General features: G+C 47.4%; 3 protein-coding genes across 3 annotated transcripts; 1 reads left to right on the forward strand and 2 right to left on the reverse strand.

The window, feature by feature from the left end:
- Positions 1–4,168: 4,168 nt before the first annotated feature.
- Positions 4,169–5,199, reverse strand: LOC137909330 (urotensin-2-like). The gene is made up of 4 exons (XM_068753781.1): positions 5,094–5,199; positions 4,660–4,758; positions 4,364–4,407; positions 4,169–4,282 (listed from the first exon to the last, which is right to left on the reverse strand). Exons 1-4 carry the CDS (start codon positions 5,197–5,199, stop codon positions 4,169–4,171), a joined length of 363 nt encoding a protein of 120 aa, XP_068609882.1.
- A 3,610-nt stretch (positions 5,200–8,809) lies between these two features.
- On the forward strand, positions 8,810–20,357 carry ccdc187 (coiled-coil domain containing 187). The gene is made up of 11 exons (XM_068753793.1): positions 8,810–8,858; positions 13,000–13,062; positions 13,152–13,290; positions 13,411–13,501; positions 16,118–16,196; positions 18,373–18,494; positions 18,573–18,647; positions 18,731–18,886; positions 19,092–19,189; positions 19,277–19,371; positions 19,444–20,357. The coding sequence occupies exons 1-11, from the start codon at positions 8,810–8,812 to the stop codon at positions 19,587–19,589; spliced, it is 1,113 nt and encodes a 370-aa protein (XP_068609894.1). The 3' UTR covers positions 19,590–20,357.
- Positions 20,358–23,105, reverse strand: tnfrsf9a (tumor necrosis factor receptor superfamily, member 9a). Its single transcript, XM_068747623.1, has 7 exons — positions 22,967–23,105; positions 22,657–22,776; positions 22,432–22,569; positions 22,269–22,341; positions 22,099–22,202; positions 21,842–22,009; positions 20,358–21,741 (listed from the first exon to the last, which is right to left on the reverse strand). The coding sequence occupies exons 1-7, from the start codon at positions 23,103–23,105 to the stop codon at positions 21,614–21,616; spliced, it is 870 nt and encodes a 289-aa protein (XP_068603724.1). The 3' UTR covers positions 20,358–21,613.
- Between the last annotated feature and the right edge of the window lie 1,080 nt (positions 23,106–24,185).

Below are 24,185 nucleotides of genomic sequence, written 5' to 3' on the forward strand. Positions count from 1 at the left end.
CCCTCATGAGTTCCACCATCTCTGTAATTGAAGCTGTATCGTCTGTTTCGTTTTTAGTTTTCTTGGGGGGGTTTTTTCTTTCTGTTCTGTAATGATGTTTTTTTGTGTTGTAATGATTATGGTCATACAGGTTGTTATTGTTCTTTTTAAATGAACTTCAGATCCTGTAAAGGCTCTTGAGGGGAAGATCACATACATTGCCTTGACGTCTTAGAGATTCTTTGAGGGGTCCCTAAGCTTGTCCCAAAATAGGGGTTTGACAAATCCATATTTTTGACAATTGAGCGATTTCTGTATATAAAGAAGGCTGAAAGTACGTAGGGAAAACCATTTACCCAAAAGGGATTGTATTTTAGAAATATATTATTTTATTCATTAAAATGGGTCAAAAACAGGTATGAGACAAAAACTGAATATTTGTATAGTTTTGTTTGAATGCCGAAGAAGTATAGTTGTATTGTTTGTACATAGTGTAAATACCTGGGATAAAAATGAGCTATGTGCATGAAAAGTATGAACAGAGTCAAACCGGAAAAAAAAGAAAAGAAAAGGAATAGTGGCTATGCTCTGTAAAATTAAGACTATTTCCTCACTATTAGAGTATTTTATTTTATTTTGATTGTTCTTAAGAAGAACATTTTGCTAAAGCATGATATTATTGCAATATAAAAAAGAACAAAAAAATACTGTATTTAGAGTTAGGAAAAGTCTGCAAAATGATCTTACATGTTTTTTATTTGTTTGTTTGTTTGTTTGTTTTTTTGGCTACCAAGAATTTTGTTGCCGATGGTGCCGAGGTACGTGAATGCTCTGTAGCTTAAGAAGAAAATGAATTCACTTTTTTGCAGAACAGATAATCATGCAGTGAGAAACACACAAGCACTGAAGACCATGAGATCACAGCTGGCCGTTGATCACTAGAACAATAAGGAGCACAGTTTGCAGAGGGGGGGTTAAAGTAGAAGTATTTTAAGTCTCATGTCTCCAAACATTTGTTCATCACTGGATGCAGCTTTATTTTCATTCATTGCAAATGGAATGTGATTTGTTGCTGATGTATCTTGTCTAATGTTGCAGATTGGCAGCCTTGTCCTCGGTGCACCTGTACAGCCATCCATGTAATTACGTCCTGTCACTGAGAAAGACTTCATTCACCTCTTTACTCCAGATGAGTGCTATGCGTTGTAGAACTGACTCATCAGTTCTTGGCTGATCCCTATAATAAACCAGTGACAGCATTTCCATCACACGATATGTTGCATTTAATATATATATAAAAGAAAAAAGAATACTCCCTGATCAAGGCTGCCAGGGTCCCCAAAACAAATCCCCCGTAGCATGGTGTACTTGATTGGATTTATTTGTCAAGCAGCTAAAACTTCCAACTGCCAAAGGTGCTAAAATGATTCCAAACAGAGGGACATGGCTAAAGGTGCCTGGATGGAGGGGTCAGCCAGCCAAAAGGACTGTCGTATCTATTGTTGAGAACGGTGCACTGGTGCCATTTATCATTACGAGATGTGTCACTGGATAAAATGTAGAGGTTTAGGTTTGGCTGGAGAAACAGTCCGTTAGCTTAGAGGTGCCTGTTGCTGCCTGATTCCTATATTTATTACAGAAAGTGTATTCCTTATCCAAGTCGTGACATCTGATTATTCAGCCAAGTGCCACTGAAAAACATTCTTCTTCTTTTTTATGTTTGTGCGGTTGTGTCTTTTATTCATCTCCACACACCTGATGTGTAAAACTTGATTTCCTGAGTGTTTATGTAGAAAGTGCCTATTCATTCACAAATCCAGTGTCAGAATGCCACAATCTACCTGAGGTTGAGACAATGTGGGAGGACACGGTCACCCATCGCTAGCGCCGCATCCCCGTTCCACTGCGCTCCAGCCCGTCGACATGCTGAGCTTTACTTCCATCGTCTTGCCTTATACTTTTCCTTTTTGTTTCTGTTTTCCACCTTTTGAAACCATGTTTAGAAAAAGCCACTTCTTGGGATTGCTGCCTTGCGCTCATTCGTCGTCTGCTCTGCGGTTAGAAGGAGCAGCCGATGCAATGTGATGAAGAGAAGGACTTTTTTTTAACGCTTGCATGGGTAACATAGTTAACCGGGTGACAGAACTGCACCTGAAGCATGCTTCTTTTCCTAGAATCGCTAGTCAGATAGATTTTTTAAAAACTCCATGTTCTGTAAAATGATGCAAAATGATGGGGCTGATGCTCAGAGCTCGGGAGCGTCCCACGTTTCCATGGTAATGATTGTTCTATAGATCTAACTCTCTCGCACTTCTTTTAATTTATTTTTTGGCTCATTTAGGTTCGATCAGGGTGTTGAATTGGGATCCATTGTGGCGGCATGTATAGTAGGTTTCAGCAAAGTAACATGTGACACACACACCCGGACACAGAACGACACACACACACGCAGACGTTGGTTTGGAGCGGCGAAGGCGGTGTGGCTGAGGGACTGCTTCACCTCCCTTCTGTATTTAACTCAGGGTGCCAAAATGGGGAGGAGGAAACAAAGCAGGAGTATGATTCACAGCGGAGGGAGTAGAAATTGAAAAATGGGGGGAGTAGCATTCGGGTAAAAAACATTCTGGGACAGTTCCTCTGACATCTTTAAAATGAATGGATATGAAATCAAATCCGTTTCCTCTCAGTCGTGCTGACAAGTACAGGCACCGGTGGAGTCCGGATATATTTACACATATATATATTTAAAGCTCATTAACGTGAATGATTTGACTTTCTGTCAAGAGAGCCTGTCAAATCATAGTATAATTCCAGGCCGGTTCTTCAGGCCTTTAATATATCGAAGTGCGACTGTCAATGGTTTTTACGTTTAAAATCGCAGCTCTATGAAATATTCTAATCGTTTTTGGGGTTTTTTCTTCCCACTGTTTATGAATGGGATGGCCGGCTAGCAGATAGGCACTCATCTTTAATAGTCATCGCTATAAATTTAAAGAAATGTTCTGAGCTGACTTTCCTCCTCTTCTTCCGCCCCCCCCCCCCAAGCACCCAAAAGCGGAGAAAAGTAGGCGCATCAGGACAACAGGACAGAAACCGTTTCACAACATATTCCATTTGTGGACACAGAGCAATAAAGAACTATTTTGTGGAGACCTATAGACCTAGTGAAGTTTAAAATGATTGGACACATGTAGTCGACTTACTCTTATGCAAATGCCAGTATTGCAAGACAAGCATTCAGTAGTTTATGGACAGCAATTATATGGCACCCTTTACTGAACTGCACGTTTTCATCAAGCCGAGAAGAAAAAAAAAAAAAAGCCCAGCTTTGATAGAAAGTTCCGGGTCCTCGACACTTTGCATGTGAACTAGTGTTAGATCTATTTTCCTCTCCTCTATAGCTGTCTTTCTCTCTGTCTCTCCCTGTTATGTGACCCGATTGTTCCTCTGCTTCCAACCTCCCCTTGTCCTTAAAATGTTCCATCTCCTCGCAGTTCATCCCAATGTGTTTTGCTTTCCTGCTTTTTTCCCCTTCTCTTGTTTGTAAGTTATATTTTTTATAATTGTGCATGTACAAGCGTCACTGACTCGATGGATATGTTTAAACAACCAAACAAAAAAAAACAAAAACAAAAAAAGATTTCAGCTGCTGAAGTCATGCAAAACATTTTTGAATTGCCCTTAAAATATGGAAGATGTTTTCTGGATGCTTTATATTCTTTCTGCTGTAAAATAATAATAAAAAAAATGAGAAAAAAAATGAGAAAACTGGAGAACTATATATGGTACGTCTTTTTGTTTCCTCTTTTACTTACAAGCACCTCCGAGTAAGGAAGACACCCAGAAGTATTTCTCGTATTTATTTCCATTTAGAGTATTACTTTGGGCTTTCACGTTTAAAGGAGGGTTCCTCACTCGCCAGACTAACATGGAATTTATGACAAATGTACGGAAACCTAGTTTCACACAACAGAAAAGTAATCAATAAATCCACAGTCACATCTTTGGCTTTGTTCTCTTTGTGAATGAAGCTTTAAATGTATGTACATGCACCAGGGCATGCGGGATGTGTCTTATTTTGACTGCTTGCACTTAAATGATGGACAGGTGTGTGTGTGTGTGTGTGTGTGGGGGGGGGGGGGTGGGGGGGGGGGGTCCTGTTGTAGTGCAAGCCCTAGCCTCTTCAGCCTTAGAAACAGTACTTCCAGAAACAGTCGGAGTTTCCTGCTCTCTTCCAAAGCTGCTTCCGGGTGGCCAGCATGTGGCGGAGAGGATTTAGGAGGCTTTGTTTCTCCAGCAGGACCTGAGCGGCGGGAGGAGACAGACGGAGGAAACATTCTACATGCTGTTTGAAGCTGGAGGGATGATAGAGGAGTGAACCTACCTCTCTTTTCATCCCCCGAGGAAGCAGGCCTGTTGTTCTGATGCCTGGGGGGGGGGGGGGGGAAATAAGCACTGAGGTTATTGTGACATTTGGGATAAGGTGCATTGATTTTTATTTCGTTTTGTTACGGGATAATTAAAGGTCATAAGAAGTTAAGAGAAGTAAATGTTTAGCCTGCGAGCTGCACCGTGAACGATGGCAATCTCCTCTGGATGAAGGAAGTAAATAATAATTTGTGCAGGTGAAGAGGATGATGATGATGATGATTAGGGTGTGTGTGTGTTTGTGTTTCATACCATCTCTGTTGATCTCCCCGGATGTCAGCACGGAGTACCTCTGACCGTCTCGCAGGGGGAACGTTTGCTCGGAGAGCTTGAGCTCGTCCTCCGTCGACACTGAGGATAAACGGCAGTCGTCGGGTATTTCCTGGCTTGATGTCTCGCTCGTTTGGATTATTCAGCAGACAGAATTTCACCTTTTGTAGCGACACACATTCTACACTAATTAAAGATGATCTTATTTGTGATTATTCAAACAGAAACTGAATGCATTCTCCCGCGGCGGTGAGTGGCCGTCTGTGACGTGGGGACTTTGCCGTCACCTCGAGGCCTCGCCTGTCATCAATCTCCACAAGTAAAGTTGTAAATTACTCAAAATGCTAATCGAGGCGCCGGCTCGCTGAGTCACTGTGAACAAGGACTTGTAATGAAGGATGCTGCTTTCCACTCACCAGGTCCAAGATAGGGCATCTCTGCTGATTCTGTGAGGGGGTGGGCCAGCAGTGGGCCGCCAGCCAAGAGCAGGAAGGCCCAGGAGAGGAGATGGTTCCACTTCATCACTGCGGCTCGATGGCGTTGGTCGTGGGTCAAGCAGAAGCTCCTCGGGTGGAGAGACTTGTGCCCGCTACCCCGGACCCTCCTGGGTTTATATACGCCCAGCTGGAGCCCCCTGCCCCCACCAGGACCGCCATTGAGTCAGCAGCATCCGCCGTGTCATCCTTTTGACGCCGATAAAGTCAGCAGTCGCAGGTGAATTGTAAGCTCCATAAAAAGACGAGCGGCGTGGCCCTCGCCTCAAAGGCATGGTCGTGTTTTACCAGCCCCCCCCCTCTTCATTGACCCTTTTACCGCCTGCGTAAATGGAATAAAAGGGAAGCGAGGGAGGACAAACGCTCCATACGACATCCCAAACGGGAGCAGGTGGAGGCAGTGGGTCTCCGGATGGATGTTTTTTTTGTTATGCCACCAGTTCATTCAACTCTTTGCCGTTTCAATCGTCTCCGATCAAAGCCCAGAGAAGAACGCCACAGTTGGAGCTGAAGCGGGTCCCAGTAGAGATGCGTAATTACCGCAGGGCTCCGATGGAAGCGCTGAAATGTTCAGTGCCCCGGAGAATACAAGCCATTTGACATTTTAAGCCACTTTAGGAGATGCAGAGAATCGCCCATGGGTCACTGGACCAGATTGGTTCATTCTCGTTACTAGAGGCCTTGTTTCGCTAAGATTTTACATTTGTGCTTTTAATTCTTTTCAGTCATGCAATAAAAGTCAATTTTAGAAGCACGACCAGCACGGAAAGCATCGGAGGGGTTTTCCTATTGGCTCAGAGCCTGGGCTACAGGTGGAGAATCTGCTTCACATTTTCCACCTATCTTTGTAATTTGTATATTTATATTTATTAGAAATGTGACATCACTGTTCCTTCCCTTGTATGATAATGAGGGTAGAATAAGCGACACTGACATTTAGTTTTATGGCCCGAAGGCCAGACACTCTATTAGGTTTTGCTGTATATCATAGAAAGCTATTAAGATTTATATTCCGTATTAGTCAAGGTCCTGCTGCCTTTCCCAGCATGTTCTGTCCTCTAAAATAAATGTTGTCCCTTTTGCTCTTCAGATCCATCCTGCTGTATGCAGAGCCCTCTATATGGTTTATTATGAACATTTCTTCAAGGCAAACGTGTATTTAAATCATGGACACATACGGGAACCGTAGAGTAGAAAAGAAATTCAAAGAATTATTGAATACAGATTGTTTTTTAAACTGTAGACAGAATTTAAGGACTAAGTTATTTAAAACACAATTGTCAGGAGTTCCAATGGTTATACAAATACTTTACCTGATGCACTAAATAAATTAATACCTTCACTAAAAGTACATTTTTCTCTGAAAAACACTACATTTCATTGCAACTAAACCGATAATTGACCGATTGTTCCTTTTAGAGCCGAGAATAGATGGTGTCTCGTGATTCAGATGTCACATCTCATTGTCTAATTGTGTTAATGATCATGGATCCCAAAGCTGCGCATCCAAAGAACCCCTATTTAAAACAAAACAACACACCAATTGAACTGAAAGCAATTGACCACTTGTGCGCTTGCTATCACAAGCGTAGCCAGCAGAGGGCGATATTGAGTAAGACAATTCACAAGAACTGCAAATTTCCACTTTCACACAGTTTCAATCAATTGGATTGCAGTGTAATTTATTCAGTGTGCGTGAATGTATATATATATTTATATATATATACATATATATATATATGTATATATATATATTTACCTTAACAAATTCTCAAACTGAATCTGCAGCTTTCAAAACCCGAAGCAGCCTTCACATTCTCTCCATCCTTTACTTTTGTAAGGCTTTTGTTTAAAGCAGCATATTATCCTGCAGAAATTGAACATTTGATATTATCTTATTTATACCGGGGCAAGATTTCCTTTCCTTCCGCGTAAATAGAGGAACTATTTCCAATGGCTGTTGTTTGCTCCAAAACACGGCGTCCTTGACATTTTATATGCCAGATCAGATTGTGCTTATAAAATATAAGTGGTTGATCTCATGCAGAGCCAAATACTTTACTGAATTGTCTCTTGACCATTTAAAGCACTTGATAACTCTGTTTTAGGATGTTTTACTTTAGGATGTTTTACAGTGTCCTAAAGTTGATATTGTTTCCTACAGTTTAGTTGGACAGAGTGTAGATAATGGACAATGGACAATAGAACTATTGTATTTGTAATTTATATTTTCCTAAATTTCTTGAGCTGCTGTGAACTTCCCCACTGAGGGATCAATAAAGTTTATCTTATCTTATTGCCTACATAAAGTTTATTCTTATTAAGCTGTAGTATATTATATATATTATTTTCCCCCCACGTTTACAAATATCCATCTTTATTCAATTATTGTCTTAAAAATAAAATGCAGGCTCTCACTTTAGATATTTGAACTACATCTCGAGTGCATTTGTCGGATGCTTAAATGTTGCCTTCACAAACTGTTTGAATTAATCCACCTGTTGAGCGTGGGCGAGTATGATATTTAATTAAATTCTTATATTTGCAAGATCAGCGTCACCAACTGAAGCGCAAAAATTTGTGCGCAACGTAGATGCGCGAAGACCGTATCAGCTGTGCGTAATTATGCACGATCGCACCTGAGAGGGGACGTTGCCCCCGATTACCGCCTTTTACATTTATCGAATCTGCAAACTGTATCTGTTTACTTCCCACTAACTATTACTAACACAGTCTAAAGAAAACAATAAATAAAGTGTACATATTTGTTGAGGACATTATTACAACGGTGACTAAACTTGAACTCCCAAAGGTCTGACTTTTCAAGGAGCACGTGAAGGCAGCACCCCCCCCCCCCCCCCCCCCCCCCCCCCCCCCCACCGCCCCCGAGCAGGAGCGGTGAACAGAAGAAGCGGCTGCGGGTGAAGTTTGTCCTCCCTCGCTTCCCATCGCGCTTCATTAATGAGCAACAACAAACGTAGTTTTCCCCCCTGATAAAACCTCCGGAGGGTAAAACGCGGACGCGGACGCGGCCGGGACACCGGAGAGACGCAAGAGAACCGACGGGAGGGACAGCGAGACGAAGCTGCAGACTTGAGCCGCTGTCATCGGTCGGTGAGTTTGTCTGTTGGAGGACAGGAGTCCGGACGGAAGCAGGTAGCGTCGGTAGAAAACAGGGCTGCGCGCCGGACGGGCTGCGCGTCGGATCCGTGTCTGAGTTAATAGAAACATTCACCTCCAGCGTGGGGGCGACGTTTGCAGGTATTTGTTTGTTTATCTCTCCCCCCCCCCCCCCCCCCCCCCCCCCCCAAAAAAAAGTTTGCAATTGGGTTTGTTTATTTGAAAGCTAAAATGTGACTCATGGAAAAATCCTTTTGGATTTGGGTGAAGATCCTAGATTTTAATTTTTTTTAATCCTTCACATGATGCAAAGTCGTTGCTTTCAACTTTATGAATAATGAGCAACAAGATCTGCCACGTTAAATCACATCAAACCTATAAATCCAGATCTGATTTGGGTTTATAGCTTTTAAATAAATGTGTTTTTAATGGACTTTATCGTCCTGCTTTTATCGATTTAGGCGTGACGTTCTTGCTGCGTTGCGTTTCAGCCTGATGGTGACAGACGGGGCATCGTGATGGCAGAGCTGGAGGTCGACCAGACCAACCTTCCACGTGTCCAAGAGGGTATGCACGCACACACACACACACACACACACAACGTTTAAGACACAGTTCAGGATCTGGAGGGGAGGTCAGAGGTCAGAGGTCGGGGGTTTGGCTACTGAAGAGCAGACGTGGATTAGATTCATGGATCCTTCGGTGCAGGAACGAGACAAACAACCCTTTGGCCGTTTTCTTTTGTGTGTGTGTGTGTGTGTGTGTGTGCGCGCGCGTGTGTGCCCATCTCCGATAAGAAGCAGCTGAACGTTGTGTCTACGAGCAGGTTGAAGGACGATGTCGAGTGGAGGCGAAGACAAAAACTGTTTCTTCTCGTCCTTTCAACGCGGTTTTGGTAGTTTGGTCTGTTTTCCACGCGACTTTGAAAACATTCACAGGATAAAGGAACGTCTACGTTCAGCCCGTTGACCCGGCCTTCGGCGACGCCGCGCTAATGAACGGGGACGGGAATAGGTCTGCGTGTGTTTGATCAGGGGAGATAAATCAGCCCTCCGCTCTTGTTTTCCTGCAAACAAAGGCGGCGGTAAAATGCCCATCCGGACAGTAACGGCTTGTAAATCACGAGTCTGGTCGGCGTTGATCTCGCCCCTGCATTGTGTGCTCTCCTGGCTGGGGGGGCGGGGGGCGGGGGGGCTTGTTCCTTTAACTTTGCCCATCGTGGCGGTTTCCCCGACGCCGTTTCGATGCCTACGATTTGCGTTGCCCTCCGCCCGGAGCCAAAACTTTCTTTGTTTTCACTGCTCCCCCCCTTATCAGTTCCTGTTTTGTCCTTCCTCTGGCGGCTCCTGATGTGCAGAGAGAATGCAGCTCCCAGAGGAATCCCCCCCCACACACACACACACAGACACACACTCACCAACTGGCCCAGACTCCCATTACCCTTCACCTCTCTTTGTCTTCCTGCAGCGGCCCCCGGCCCGGTTCAGGAGAACTTCCATCCCGGATCGCCAAGTTTTTGCGAGTTCCGGGATGGACGGGAGCCTTCGTGAGATTTTGAGTGGGAGAAAGAAAAAAAAAAGCGGAGCCGGGAGAAGGAGACGGTGTGTGGGCGGCGGGCGGTGCAGGATTTTCACCAAAAATAGAAGCCTTGTCATTCTCTCCTTTCGCCGGTTTCTTTGTTTGGCGAGCTCTCGCCGCCGCCGCCGCCGTGCGAAGACGAGCGTTTCTGCTCCCTCTCATGAACGCCGGAGACGATCTGCATGATTCTGTCGAATCACAACAATCTCTTGAACGTTGGTGGGACGTTTTTTAATTGTAGATTTAGTCACATCAGCATAAATGAAGAGTAATTATTCACATGTGACGTTTCTATTCTCGAACCAGTAATGTGGAACATTTGTCGCCATAGAAACGGGATTTCATTCACTTCGTTTTGCCTGTTGCCTGTTGGGCTCTGGGGTCGTATCCTGCTGCAGACGTGAGGGACGTCTTTCTGAACCTCTCCAACTCGATCTTTGCCTCTGTCCCACTGGATCTTTTATTTCCTGTCCTCTTAGGGGGGGGGGTCTACCCGGCCTGACCGGGGGGGGGCTTTCGTCACCCTCGTGAAGCTTTCAGTAGAAAACTGGGCTCGCGCTGAACGTGTGCCCGTCCCGGAAAAAACCTGTTTGTCAGTCTCCTGATCCCGCCCTCGGAAGAATAATGTGTCTGTCGTTTAAAGGAGTTTGGAAAAACGAGTTAACCCACAATGCAGACACGCCCACGGGGACTCGCGCTCGCACACACACACACACACACACACACAACGCTGTCATTTTCTTCCCATGAGTTCTGCCTGGAGTCGGGCCGAAAAGAAAACCGGTGTCTGCCCTGCCGGATTAAAACCCAGCCCTCGGCTTAATCCGTCCTCGCTGGCAGACCGGACACACGAGGGCGGGGCTGGGATCTACGTTGAGCTCCTGGACAGGTGAAGAGCTGGCACACGGCTGTCTCCTGGTTGAACTCTGTGTGGTCGTTCACGGTGTAAACGGACCCGTCTGGGGGATTTCTGTGACCTTTGACTTCCGAGCCGCGTCACGCTGGCTTATCCTATTTCCATTAGGGGAAGAAGGTCGTCTTCGTTTCGACTCCTCTGAGCTGATTAATGGTGACGTTTAGCAGATCGGGCTCTGAGGAGGACGTATAAACGTGAAAACTGATACTGATGAAAGAATGCGTGAACCCTCGGAGGAGAAGTTAACCGGGAAAGCGTTGTTCACCTGTGGGGCGGGACTAACGCTCGATGTTTACCTGTTGTCACATCGGTACTACAGGAAGGATTAGGCGTCTCTTGAAATGAATCCCAAGGCCTTCGATTCTCAGTCTGGTGAGGGAACTTCCACGCTCACGTCTTGTCTCCTTATTCGTCCTTTCAGATTTCCACTTCTAGGATCAAAGGAATCCAAAAAATACACAACTGAAGCTTCAAGTCAACAAAACTTTAGAATAAATGCCTTATATTTTCCCCTGCAGCTGAGTTTACACACACACACACACACAATACTCCACCGTATTTCCACCTGCGACTTCCTGTTTGAGTTTGCGGTTCTTAACGCAAAACTTCCTGCGGCTTTAATAATATTCAAATATCCGGTCTCAAAGTTCTATTTTAGCCACTAACAGTTGAACGTGTTTGTTAAATACATCCAGGTTTTTATATATATATATTTAGTAAGATCTTAGAAATGTTGTGACAAGCGGAGTGTCTGATTTATTGGGGGACGAAAGGCTCGTAAAGGGAATCCAGCGAGCTCGTGTGTAAACTTAGCCTTCGTCTCGGCCCAGCCGGCTCAGTGGGAGGATTAGTAGCAGGACAGGTGTTTCTAATTGGGCCCCCGTCTCTCTGCTGTCGTCCAAATCTCTCCTCCGACATCGTCTTCTGTCCCTTCGGCTGGCATTTGAAAGATCCATTGTAGGCAGGGAAACGGATTCCCTGGTGGGAACATGAGCGGGTGATGAAGGTGTCTGGAGGGAACGGAGCAAACAGCTGTTGGTCCGTTCATCATCTCTCGAGTAACTTTTGAGCGGGTTTGACAGGATTTAAAGACACGTGGAGGACGAGCGTAGAAACACGTTTAGGGATGACGAGCGATCTGCAAAAAGGGAACTATTCAAACTCCCCCCCCCCCCCCCCTTTACAGAGAGGAGTGAACCGTCTTCCTGGATTACCCCAGTCTTCCATAATATCTTTTCCACGCTCTTGTCTCTGTTATCTGCTGACAGAAAGGTTATTGAGATGAAACCGACCCAGCAGCAGGTGGCCGGGCCGTCGGATCGCTCGGGCAGCGCTTCGCTGTGGAGAACCAGACGGGCTCGGTGTCGGGGAGCTTTAGCTAAAGCTGCTGGATTTACACAAGCCTTGCAGAGTTCACTCCGCATGCATCCGAACCACCTGCACGGGCTTCCCCAACACAAAACAACACAAAACCGGCTGCTGAGGTGAACTTTGAACTTTGCATCATCGTTCGGTAGTCCGAGAGCAGCAGGCCGGCATTGGCCTCTTTATAGATGACCGCTAACACCGTTTGACCCTGTAAAGTTGTAAACGCTTTGCGAGAACCTCGTGCAGATTGAAACGGGACTTTTTGGATGCTTATTGTTGTGTTTTCCTAAATTGAAGCGACGCACCTCCGCCCTCGTCTGTGTAGAATCACGGTTTGCACCATTTGCATCCCGTCGGGCTCCTTTAGTCGCGCCACAGCACGTGGTGTCCGCAGTTGTTCTGGTCGGGCTTGTGAAGAACCATTCGGGATTGCTGGCGGGTGGATTTCCATAAATCTCCATGGGAGAATGGAGCTAGTGCCGGAAGGAACCGGGAAGTCTTGGACCAGTTCTGGATAGCAAGCCTTTCTTTCCCACCGTCCTGAACATTAAACGACGGGACGTTTTTCAACGTTTTCCCACTAAACATTCCGGAGAGGCGTGGCACGGGACGGCGCGAGCTGCACAAATGTGTGAGGTTGTTCTGCTCTGCTGGGGTAGGAACTATTTATCGAACACTTCTATGCCCGCCTCAAACGGGGCGAGTGGGGTTACACAACAGAGACATGGAAATGTCTTAACGGCGTTTTACTCGCCGGTTCGTTCGGCCCACATCCGTCCCGGGACCCCCCCCCCCGCCCGTCTGTGTTACCCTTCGTCTGACACCGAGGCGCTGCTGTCGTTGCAGTGTGCCAGTGTTTCGCTGTGCTGGAGGACGGAGCGTTGGCACACAACCTGCAGGAACAGGAGAGTAAGTGAAGCGTCTTCAGCGCAGTCGCTTCATGACCACGGGGGCGGCGGCTTACCTGCCCCGTTTCTGTGTGCTTTTTTTTTTTGTAGTCGAGCAGCACTACAACACCAACATCCAGAAGAACCAGCTGGTGCAGAACGACATCCGCGTGGCCAAAAGGCTGCAGAGCGAGGAGGAGGAGCAGTGGGCCCATCAGAGCGCCGTCCTCAGACAGTCCTCCAGGACGCTGTAGGTGACCCCTGACCTCTATCGACGTGCTCTTTCCACGTTGTTGCATGAACGTTGTTGGTCGACGTATCGGAAACCTAAACGTTTTAGGAGTCCCTTTCCGTTCTGACTGCTCCGTAGGGAGGAGCAGGACTTTGAGTACGCCCGTATGATTCAAGAGGAGATCCTGCGCTGCGCCGAGGAGGCCCAGAAGCGGGAGCAGGATGACGAGGTGAGCGCAGAGCAATTTAAATATGTTCCCTCATTTAAATGCGTTAAAATCCATCTTAAAATGAATTCGTTTTTGTGAATGCGTTCAGCTTCTCCTGGCGGTCAACGTGGTCTCGAGGAGATCGTGTCCACCGCGTGTCCACCGCGTGTCCACAGCGTGTCCTACGGCGAAGACAATCAGCCATAACATTAATGCACGTTTTTCATCCTTCAACGCTCGGATCGATAAAGAGCTTAAATGTCAAAACAGTTGCAGCTTGCACCTCCTCCTCCTCGTTCGTCTCCTAACCACACGGCTCCGGCAGTAAATCTTCTTCATTTGGAACTCTACCCCCGTCAGTGTCTGCGTTAAAGCCATTACTGCTCAGTCAGCAAGCTGCTCCACACAAGATTCTATTATTTACTGCAGCAAAACAATTTACAAACGCATCTCAGGTGATTTTCGGGCTGGAAAACCAGCGTTCCTTCACTCATTTTGTCATTTTCCAAATTAGACCCGCTTTGGCATGAAGCTTAGAATTAAACCAAATGTCGTTCTGTGACAGCAGAGTTGGTAGAGCGAAGTATTTTGAGGGATTACTCCTGAATGAAGAGCAAATCGGATTTCTTGCAGCGAGCAGAGCAGAGGACGGGATCGCCCGGTCGGGTCCGGCGTGGCGTGAAAACAGGAACTCTGACAAAAACCCAAGTGGATGTCATTTTACTCTTCGGTCTGGCGCTGTTGTTCTGTAACGTCCTCACTCGGGAGGAATGAGTGCGGTGAGGCGGAGTTCTTCTGGGTCGCAATTAGTTCCAGTCGTAAATATGTCAAAACGTGAATGTATTGATCCAGTTGGAGACGCTGGGCCCTTTTTTTGCAACGAGCAGTTTGTGGATCATTGAATTACCCGCCTGTTACCAGCCGGTCGGTGGGCGCTCTATCACGACGCCATTGTTCACGCCACATTGAATTTATTTGTTTCAATCTGTGTGAGATTTCAACTATTTTGAGTCTAAACTTCGCCTCCTGTCGATTTTTAAATCACACTGTTATATTTTTGATTTCTTATTTTGCTTTTTTTGGTGGGACGGCTGCACTTTTGCACTTTTTCCTAAATGACTTTGCCGCTCTGGATCTCCACGCTATTACGAATGGAAGAACCCGATTCATCTTGTAGCCCAAACACGACGGAGCGGCCAGATGTCCCCATCAATCACCTCTCCCCTCTGTTCAGACAGAAGCCCGGCCTCCTTTTTAAAAACTGCCTTTTTATTTCAGTCGATTGCGTTTCTAAACAGGGGGGGGGTTCATTTACAAAACCAACAATCGAACTGCCGACCAACCGGAGCGAAAACGTTGAGCTGGGTCTCGAGACCATTTGGAGGAATAAAAACAAACCCTCTCCAGCTGGTCCGGTGGAGAAACGTGCGTCACAAGGCTGCTATAATATTTTCCTTTACCCTGCAGTTCCCTTTTGCGGAGGAGGCTGCCTTGCAGGCGCCTGTAAAGCCCCCCTCTTTGGAGGCTGTGAGGTCAGAGAGGCTGCAGAGGCTCGTCCACCGTTGTTGGTTTGAGGAACGCAACTATTCCTGCCGTTTATGTTTGGATCGGCTGATCAGCGGTGTTGATTAAACATTTGCCTCCCTGTAGGCTTTGTCTTTAATTACGGAGCAGAAGGCACCAGGCTGAGCTGTCTAAACCTCCGGATCCCTGTGGCACGGCACGCCGCTAATTGTCTGCCAGTGCTGGCAAAAGTTGCTGACTAACGCCCTGATCGCAGCAAAAGTCGCTGCGCTGGCTTTTAGTGGTGATTTACGCCGCCTGCGGGGGCATGTTTCAGGTTTAATAGAATTCAGTGGTAGAATTTGCTCATGTGTAGGGAAGATTATTAGTTCTGGTGTTTCCAAAAAGAGTAATGCAATGTAGGGGGGGGGGCAGATGAATATAGCTGCTCTGATAAGAGCGTGCATTCTCCAGTAACGAGGTGCTGGTTCTATCGACCTGCTTCTGTTCAGGTTTTAGGATCCAGAGTGGATGAAATGAGCCGTTTGCTCGTCTCCCGTTGAGTCTCTGTTTCCAGTCAAACACGGCCCCCGCTTGAAATGAGTCACTGGACCTCCTCCAGCTGCTTTCGTGTGTGTCGTCGGTGCCGTTAAAGTGGCACGACGTCGGGTTCAGCTTCTCCTGCTGGACCCAGCAGATGTCGAGGGGCCCGCTTCTCTTTGGTTTGGTTCTGAGGCTGCAGTAGAATCTCCCAAAGAGCAAGCTGTCCATTGTACCTTCGCTTTTACAGTCTACGTTATGCTGCCCTCTGCTGGTGTAATGCACAACTGCAACCTTTCCTTCTTGAACCTGAGCTGAAGTTCAGCAGCAATGGAGGTCAGATTTTGCAGACGTTTGTTTTGATCCTTTTGGTCCAGATAATTTCATTATTAGCTTTTCTGTGACGACTGAACGTGTTGAAAATGATAAACATGATCACGTGTGGTATTGATTAGGATTGGGGTGTGTGATAATAACTAACTATTGTCGTATGAAAATCTTTGCATCGTTTGGGTTATTTTTATTTGGTTGAAATTCCAGTTAGGCTACTTGGCACGTTGTGAAAAACAATCAGGTGCTGCTCTGCCTCCGCAGGAAATAGCTAAACGAATGCAGGAGGAGGAGCAGCAGCGAATCCAGAGGCATCGCAGAGAGGAGGAAGACTCCAGTGAAGGTGCAGTTTTATTTCACCTTGTTTCACGTCGTCAGCAATCCGGGGATCGATTAGTCGTGGTAAAGAAAGTGTCTGAACTGTATGGAATTTTGCAATCTGAAGAGAAAAATCATGCATTTGTATTCATGCAGAGAAAGTAGGACAACCTAACCCCCCCCCCCCCCGCGTGACTCGGTTGAGGTCTGTCTGGCATGCTTGGCCTGGCTGCTGTCTTTTGTCATCCACATGTAGGACATACCATGAATAAAGTGTCTCCCGCATCGCGTCCCTCTGTATCACCATCATCATCATCGTCGCTGTGCCCCAGACCAAATGAATCTATGATGACGTGACGTTTAATACAGCGTGTGACCTCGTAACTAAGTTATCTAGTTGATCTAGTCTAATAATAGCCGTTAACAGCTTCACCCTTCGTCCTTCCTGCTTTGCTTTTGTGTTTGCATATTTGCCATTGTTTAAGGCAGCGACGTCGACCCCGCTCTGACGTCACCTCGCCAGCACGCGCTCGGGGAACGGTACCCTTCCTCCGCCACCTGGCGGCGATGTTCCACCAGTTACGACCAGTCCAACACAAACGAACCTCAGGCTGACTCTCACAGAGGACCGGATGCCCCGAGACCAAAATCGTGGTCCAATAATGGATCCAAGAATTCCTATAGGGCAGTCAGGAATGACTTTGAGTCTTCAAGTGAGGAGTCGGAGGAGTCGGAAGCGTTTCTTTCTGAACAGTTCTCTCTTTTGTACAAAAGGCTACATGAAAGACGCGTCACGGCGCCCGCCCGGCGGCGTTCGTCTTTCCATCAGCAGCGTGAGAGGAAATACAGAAGTCTGGGCTCTGGCAGCAGTTACCCGGATGAGCTGGGGGTTCGGGAGGAGGAGAGGGGAGCGTGGAAAGATGACTATTTAAAGAACAGCAACTTTGAGAAGAGGAGGGCGAGAGACTGGGATCTCGAGAGTAGCTATAAGGAGGAATTTGAGGGCGTGCGTCGGAGCAGAGGTCAGGCAGACCATTGGCAGGAAAGGCGATGCAATCGCAGCGAGTCTGTCCGGTCACATGACGGGAGTCGCCACGGCAACAATCTGTGGAGAACCTGGAGCTTTAAGGACGGCTCTGACAAACATGTCCGCTTTCAGGAGAATGCCAGGAGCTCTGTCAGGCAGCAGGGGGAAGACAACGGCGTTTGGGAGATGCTGGGCCAGGTCCTCAGAGAGAGGGGCGTGCCCGTGAGGTTCGGCAGCAGCAAGGCGCCACTTCAAATAAGGCTCCGAAGAAGAGACAGCCAGGAACCTCACGGGAGCGAGGTCACCCGCAGCGACTCTCCGCCGCATCAGAGAGACTTCCAGAGAGACTTCCAGAGAGCCGCGACTGCCAGGCACAGTTTCCATGGCGATATCAGGGAGAGGAGGAGGTGGTCACACCGAGAGAACGGCGGGATAGATCACAGAGGAGATGGAGACGGGCTCCGTAATATTGTGGAGCGCGATGGCGAGGTTTATGGGATTAGGGGGAGGCGGCCGCATCTTAATGAAGAGGGGGGAGACGGTAGGAGGTGGGGGGAGCACGGAAACTCAAACGGCGGCGCGGGGGGGGCGAGGGTCGCGAGGACAACGGGGGAGCGCAGGCATTGGTACCACGCCTCGCCAGAAAGCATAAGCTCCGAGCAGCAGCAGGAGGAGGAGGCGCAGAGGAGCAGAGAGGAGGCCCACCGGAGAGGAGGCCCACAGCGTAGCCAAAGCCTCCACAGCAGCAGCAGGTCTTCAACCAGGCGTAGGTCGAGGCCCACGGCAGCAGGTAACGGGCCAGAACTGCCGCCGCCTCCAGCCTGCAGAGGGGGACCTCTACTCCCCTTCCTCTGTGTGCGTCTGCTCCTCATCTTCACTCAAATCATCATCTGGTCTCGGCAGATTCTGGTTTTCCTGGCTGAGGTGGGACGTTTCCCTGCTGCTATCTTTTAAATCCAGTAGTCCTGACAGTCGGTGTGTGGCTTCACCCTTTCTTCGCGGCTTCACGGAAGCGAGGCGGATCAACTCTCTGGACTCTTTCAGTTCTTGCGGTGCTGCTCTCTCCCAACTCTCTGTGTGATTCGGATATCCTCCGCTTTGTGCGTCTTTCAGCCCGTTTTTGCTTTTACCATCGGTACTAAAACCTCGCCCATGTTTTTCTTTTTTTTTTTAGGAGCGTCACGACGACCAGATACTGGCGAGGCCAGCCTAGACCTGGGGGACCTGCGGCAGGTCCTGAGGGATGAAGAGCTGGCCCGCAGGCTGCAGGAGGAAGAGGAAATCCTGCTGAGGAGGGTGAGGGATGCGGGAGCTTTCGGAACTGAACGATACTTTCTCCTTCTTTCCCTGATTTTTCCCGTCTTGCATCCACAGAACTCCGAGCACGCTCCACCACGCGGTTCCCACCCAGACGGAGACTTCAGAGTAGCGCAGGTGGCGCAGGATGAGGTGCGGCGAAGAGCCGAGTCCGTTCAGCCTTCCTATCCAACGTCCAGCTGTTGGAACGAACCCATTGTTGTGTCTTGTGCTAGGAAATTGCGCATTTTATGCAGAAGCAGGAAATGAAGGCGAAGCGTCGCTCGCGTGAGCTGGAGGGTCCGGCGTCTTGGCGCGAGCACGGAGCGATGATGAGTCGTCACGGCAGGTGGGCTGCGGGAGAGCAACAGGCTTTTCAGCATCCAAACACGGTACCCGTCTCTTGTTGTGCAGTTTTCCCCATGTGTCTAACTTCTGATTGGTTCTGCAGCTCAGAACAGAAAGACATCGTCTTTCATGTCTTTTTTTTTTTTACTTTAAGGACTCTCTTAATTTTCTATTTGAGGACGCTTGTCTAACGTTGGCAGTTGAGTCTATTGCCACGAATCACAGAGACTCCCTCGTCTGCATCTCTAGGTCCAGCGAGAGCGGCTTGACTCGGAGGGCCTTCCTTCCCCAACTGAGGATTGCTCTCCAGAGAACCAGCCGCCCAGCCCCCCCTCCCCCGGCACGCCGTAATTACATTCCGAGTGAACAGCACTTGAAACCAAATTAATTTCCGTCACTTTCTGTGTTTTATTTATAACTTTTTTTATTCACAGACAAGCCCAGCATATCAGGAACGTCGCCGAGGAGCTTGACCCGACCTTCCAGGTCAGGAGACAAGTCCCAGAAGGCCTCGACGGGGGACAGAGCGGTAAGTCTCTCGCCGAAAATGAATCTGTTGGGACAACAGCTGGACATCGACATCCTCCTCCCTCCGACACAGCTTCGACCTGTCAGCCGCTTCCTGAGTCGCATTCTGGGTTACGGGACTTCGAGGAACCGACTTTCATCCCGCCCACCAAACGACAAACGGACAAACCGGCCCGGACTAAAGCCAAAGAGAAGCGGGAAAACTGCAAGCAGCAGTAACGTCGTGCTGCCGGAGTGATGGCGCGCCGGATCAGATCCAGAATTCTACGTTTAAGCTCGTTAATGACCAGAATTCTTTTCTCTACAAGCCACGCCTACTGCTAGCACTTTAGCCCAGTGAAACAAAGAAGGCTCGTAAAATAAAAAGCGTCATCGTCAAGTATAAGTCTTCATCTGGACAAGGACAACACCTCGGATTCATCTTTTTCATTTTCAAAGGGTTTTAGTCGGAGTATCCTTTGAACCCCTCCGCGTTAATTTAAATGCTCTAACTTTTGTATATTTCCATTTTTACTGGGCTTAACACGTCAAACGTAAAAACAAAGAGTTGCTGTGATCCGATCCGAGCGACGCGGGTTTCCAGCGAGCTATTTCTAGAGATCCGCTTTGGGAATGTCTCCCAACGAGTCGGTGTGGCAGGACACCGGGTTCTCCGAGTTCACGACGCGCACAATGACGGAATGGAAATCCCATCGGTAGAAAAACAAGTTGGATGAACACGAAGGTATGTCGGATGAGTTTGTAGAAGTCGTGTCGTGCAGGAAGCTGTTCGTCTCGGATCCAGTCCAGTTTGTGGTTCTTCTTCCAGGTTTTTTTTTTTTTTTTTACAACTTTATTTTTGTACACGTTACTTTGTCTCAGCTGTCATTTGTTTTTCTATGATCATATTAAGTCCAAGTTTAGAACGCTTTGTTAAAGCGCTCTTTGATAAAATGGTTTGTTCCACTGAAGGCGATTGTGTATCAAAAAATAAATAAGGACAATAAATGAATGCTTCCTGTTTATTGGCAGTTATAAAAAAAAAAAAAGCTAAAAGTACAATATAAAGAAGCTCGATGCAAAAAGCCGAAGCAGCGATTCACAGGAAAAAAAGTTAGTTTAAAGGTGAAATAAAGTGCAACATTTCGGATGAGAATGACTTTCAGACTTTTTCACACGCATCACTTTTCTCGTGCGCATTTTCAAACACAAAAATCCACCTGCCACGCGTCAGAAGAGACGCGTTTGCCACGCTTTGGTGAGGCGGGAGATCCACGTGACCCTTGACCGGTGAGGAATTACAACCTGCCAGGTGTTCCGCGTGCATGCGCAAATGACTCCACTACGTGTTTGTGCAGGAAGGGGAAGGCCTCGGCTTGTGGGATCTGCAGGCAGCGCGGGGGGCCACAGCGGCGCGCAACGGTGGAGCCTCCTCTCTGCTGTCACTTCACAAATTATAACCGAAAGAAGCCAAAACACGGCACGCAAAGTCATCACGAAGGCGAGTTTGTTCCACTCTGGCGCCTGAGACATAACCGAGGGTGAGGATTTAACAAATTCGGCAGAGAAATGTTGGTAACTTCTGACATTTGAGTATGAAAAAAGGCATTTACAGTATACGATGAAAATATAATTTTACACCAGTGACCCGAAGCGCAACTTAATGACAGCAATTTAACAAACAAACAAAAAAACGGTGTAAAAGAAAAAAGGATGCTCCCAGCTGGTTCTTAAAGCTATTCCAATGTACAATTTGTCTTATTTAATGCCAACCAATACTCTAAAACACGCCATTAGCTTCATCTCCCCAGGTGGGCCGGCGTGAAACAGTCTCACTCGAGCTGCTGCAGTTTGCGTGATGAATAGGTCCTTGTTATAGTTCCCCCTCAGAATTCCCCTTCCACTCGTGTGTGTGTGTGTGTGTGTGTGTGTGTGGGTGTGCGTGTGTGTGTGTTTTCACTGTAACACTGAACAGTCGCATCCTGGTGGAGCAAATCATTTCCTCGAACTTGACCTAACCGCGGTGGTGTTTATTCCGGTAGAGGAACAGAAGGTGGATCAAAGATGGCTTCGGGCTGTTCTGTTTGTCTCAATACGAGTCAAAACATTTGGCGCATCATCCTCAAACTTTGTGGCTCGGAACCACAACAAAGGGCCCCTATTTTCTATTTTCAGGATATCCTTTTGGGTTGTTTTTCCCCCCATTTCAGAGAATTCTAATAGAAACCGGTCTCTCTCTCTCTCTTTCTCTCCCTCTCTCGGCTCTACCCCATTTGCCTTCCATCCATCCAGTCTTCTGAAAGAGGCCGAGAGAGAGACTCCGAGCTGCGGCCCTGCTCCGGCTCCGGATCGTGGAAGCTGCATTCAATGGCTATCAATGTTCGTGGGTCATCTAAAGGGGGGGGGGGGGGGGGGGGGGGGGGCACGAGATAAAACACTGTTTGTATACGATCAGTAATATGAGATGGTCTGGGTGATTGATTATTAATCACCTGTAGGGGTTCTGATGATTGGTGTCTTTGTGATTGTCGTTTTTGTCTCCTCCTTTTTTTTCTGGCTGATTTTTATGATCACGATGAAGATGACGATGACGCCGAAGGTCAACAGGGTCACGCTGGTGATGACAGACAAAACCAGCGGCCACGTCTCTTCTACGTCATCTGGAACGACACACGAGTGGAAGGAAATCATCAACCTGGGCCCTTTAGTCGTAAAAAAAAAAAAAAGAAAAAGCGCACGGAATCCTCACCAGGCCGCTCCGGGAGTCTCACGGGACTGGGCGAAATTAGACCGCACTTGATGTCATTGAACGCATCTCCTTCAGCCACGATGTCTTCATCTTGTTTGGGACATCTACAAGGAGAAAAAAGCGAATCTAAATGTAAGCAACTATTGATTCTTTAAGACTCGGTTTCCTACCTGGCGCTCCAGGGTTCACACTTCCGGTGGCCCCGGTCGTTGAAGGTTCCGTTGGGACACGGTCTGCAGGAACCTGCGCGCGCGCAGACGGAGACAACCGGCTCGTTTTTGGACCGCTTGACATTCGGCGCGCACATCCTGCTTGCGTTTCGGTAACACTTACGGTTCTCCGTGGGTTCGTGGCCTGCGCCGCACGTTGTCACGCAGAAGGAGCAGACGTCATCGCCGCAGGTGAGTCCGTCCTTACAGCCGCACTGCGTGTCCGACGCAGCCGTGCATCCTCGCACTTGGACTTGAGCGCCTCAAACATTAAAAATAAAATAAAAACACCTTTAGCCTAATATTAAGACGTCACGTGGGGTTTCGTGACGTGGGTTTGCGCACATACCTACACACTGGGTACATCCGGAGCACCTGAGTGTTTTGGGTTTAACCGTGTACGTGCTGGGTTCGCAGGGCGCGCAGAGCTCGCTGGGACGCGGCCCGCATTCTCTGACCAGGCGGTTTCCTGAACAAATGATACGTTTGGGCTCGAAATTATAGAAACGCAGCGTCACAACAGGTTCTGATTGTAAATGTTAGATTTCATCTTTGGAGCGGTATAAGGAATTCCCGCAGAGGAACCGCTCAAAGCCGGGCGCGTTTTTCCATTCAAATGAATATCCATCACGGCGCGTTATACTTTAACGGTTACGTACCGGGAAGACAGGCGTCACAGCAAACGTGGTCTCCGCGCGGCTTCCACAACTCGCAGCCGCGCGTGGCCGGCTGCGCGACGCCGCACATAAAGCCCTGCAGCAGCAGAGAGAGACCCAGCGCGCACGGGATGGGAGTCATACTCAGCCCCCCCCCCCCACCACCTCCCAGCTGCTGGATACGTCTCAATCTAATCCAAAAAATATATATATCCCAGGTACTTAATTTAATATCAAAAGTCCAAACTGTGGTCTAAAAGACGCGAAAGAATGCAGTGACTAAAGCGCATGGCTGTGAAATGAGTTAGATCTTCTATAATAACAACATTAATCTCTATAACATTAATATATAATAATAATAACACTAATCTATAATAATATTAATCTATAATAATAATAACATTAATCGCTCTTGTGTTGTGGCACCGGGTGCTCCGAAAGAAAACACGCACTGAGCAGCCAGGTGGAAGTTTTATTCAGAATGTATTTTTCAAGGGGGCGGGGCTTCTAGGATCGTTTGATTAGTCGCATAGAATTAATGTCTCCGAGTCTGTAAAACAAACTATAAATGTTTGCGTCGCGCTTTGGTCACTTCGTGAATGTTCATGTCCTTCAGGGGAAAATTACGCATAAATCGATTACAACTCTGTAATCATCAAAAACAATTTCACTTTGCGCGTTTAAAAAAACACAATGCCCAGTTTTTTATTATTATATTAAAGTATTATTATTATTATTATTATTTTAAGACGCCCACGTCCTAAAAAAATATTATTTCACACTTTCCTGACGCAAATCACATCCAGTCCTCCTTTGGAAACATCAAGATTAAGTTGCAAGTTGTTCTTTCATGAGAAGAGAGGCGTTTTGTTTGTTCAACGCGCTTCACACCTGCGAGGGAATTATTTGAGCATTTTTTTCATTTTTTATTATCATACATGAGTAAAACTTAAATCTTGCTGTATTTTGTCTGAATGGCATGGTTTACTATAGACAGCAGGCTGACGTCATCCTGACGGGGGGGTTTCCTGCTTGCTGCGCCACGTGGTGCGCATTGATGGTTTAGTCATCAGTCGACACGAGTGACTCCTGTAAAGTTCCCAGCTAAGTTCAATAAAAAAAAAGTCCCACTATTGTTCTAATCACCTGCCGGCATTTATTGGCCCAAACAGTGACAAGGAAATTGAAACAAAAAGTGCAGCTAAAATGAAAGCGTGACTTC

Source organism: Brachionichthys hirsutus, chromosome 2, assembly GCF_040956055.1.
Source record: "Brachionichthys hirsutus isolate HB-005 chromosome 2, CSIRO-AGI_Bhir_v1, whole genome shotgun sequence".
In the NCBI taxonomy this organism is placed as follows: Eukaryota; Metazoa; Chordata; class Actinopteri; order Lophiiformes; family Brachionichthyidae; genus Brachionichthys; species Brachionichthys hirsutus.

Excerpts from the sequence above, each read along its gene's own strand:
- LOC137909330 (XM_068753781.1), bottom strand. The coding sequence starts at position 5,199 with ATGAAGTGGAACCATCTCCTCTCCTGGGCCTTCCTGCTCTTGGCTGGC. Across the intron at positions 4,759-5,093 it reads GATGCCCTATCTTGGACCTG|TGTCGACGGAGGACGAGCTC; the intron begins GTGAGTGGAAAG and ends GTTTATCCTCAG. Across the intron at positions 4,283-4,363 it reads CTCGGGGGATGAAAAGAGAG|GTCCTGCTGGAGAAACAAAG; the intron begins GTAGGTTCACTC and ends CCCGCCGCTCAG.
- ccdc187 (XM_068753793.1), top strand. The coding sequence starts at position 8,810 with ATGGCAGAGCTGGAGGTCGACCAGACCAACCTTCCACGTGTCCAAGAG. Across the intron at positions 18,495-18,572 it reads AGGAAATCCTGCTGAGGAGG|AACTCCGAGCACGCTCCACC; the intron begins GTGAGGGATGCG and ends TTGCATCCACAG. Across the intron at positions 19,190-19,276 it reads CCCCCCTCCCCCGGCACGCC|ACAAGCCCAGCATATCAGGA; the intron begins GTAATTACATTC and ends TTTTATTCACAG.
- tnfrsf9a (XM_068747623.1), bottom strand. The coding sequence starts at position 23,105 with ATGACTCCCATCCCGTGCGCGCTGGGTCTCTCTCTGCTGCTGCAGGGC. Across the intron at positions 22,010-22,098 it reads GAGACTCCCGGAGCGGCCTG|ATGACGTAGAAGAGACGTGG; the intron begins GTGAGGATTCCG and ends GTGTCGTTCCAG. Across the intron at positions 21,742-21,841 it reads AATCATCAGAACCCCTACAG|ATGACCCACGAACATTGATA; the intron begins GTGATTAATAAT and ends CCCCCCCTTTAG.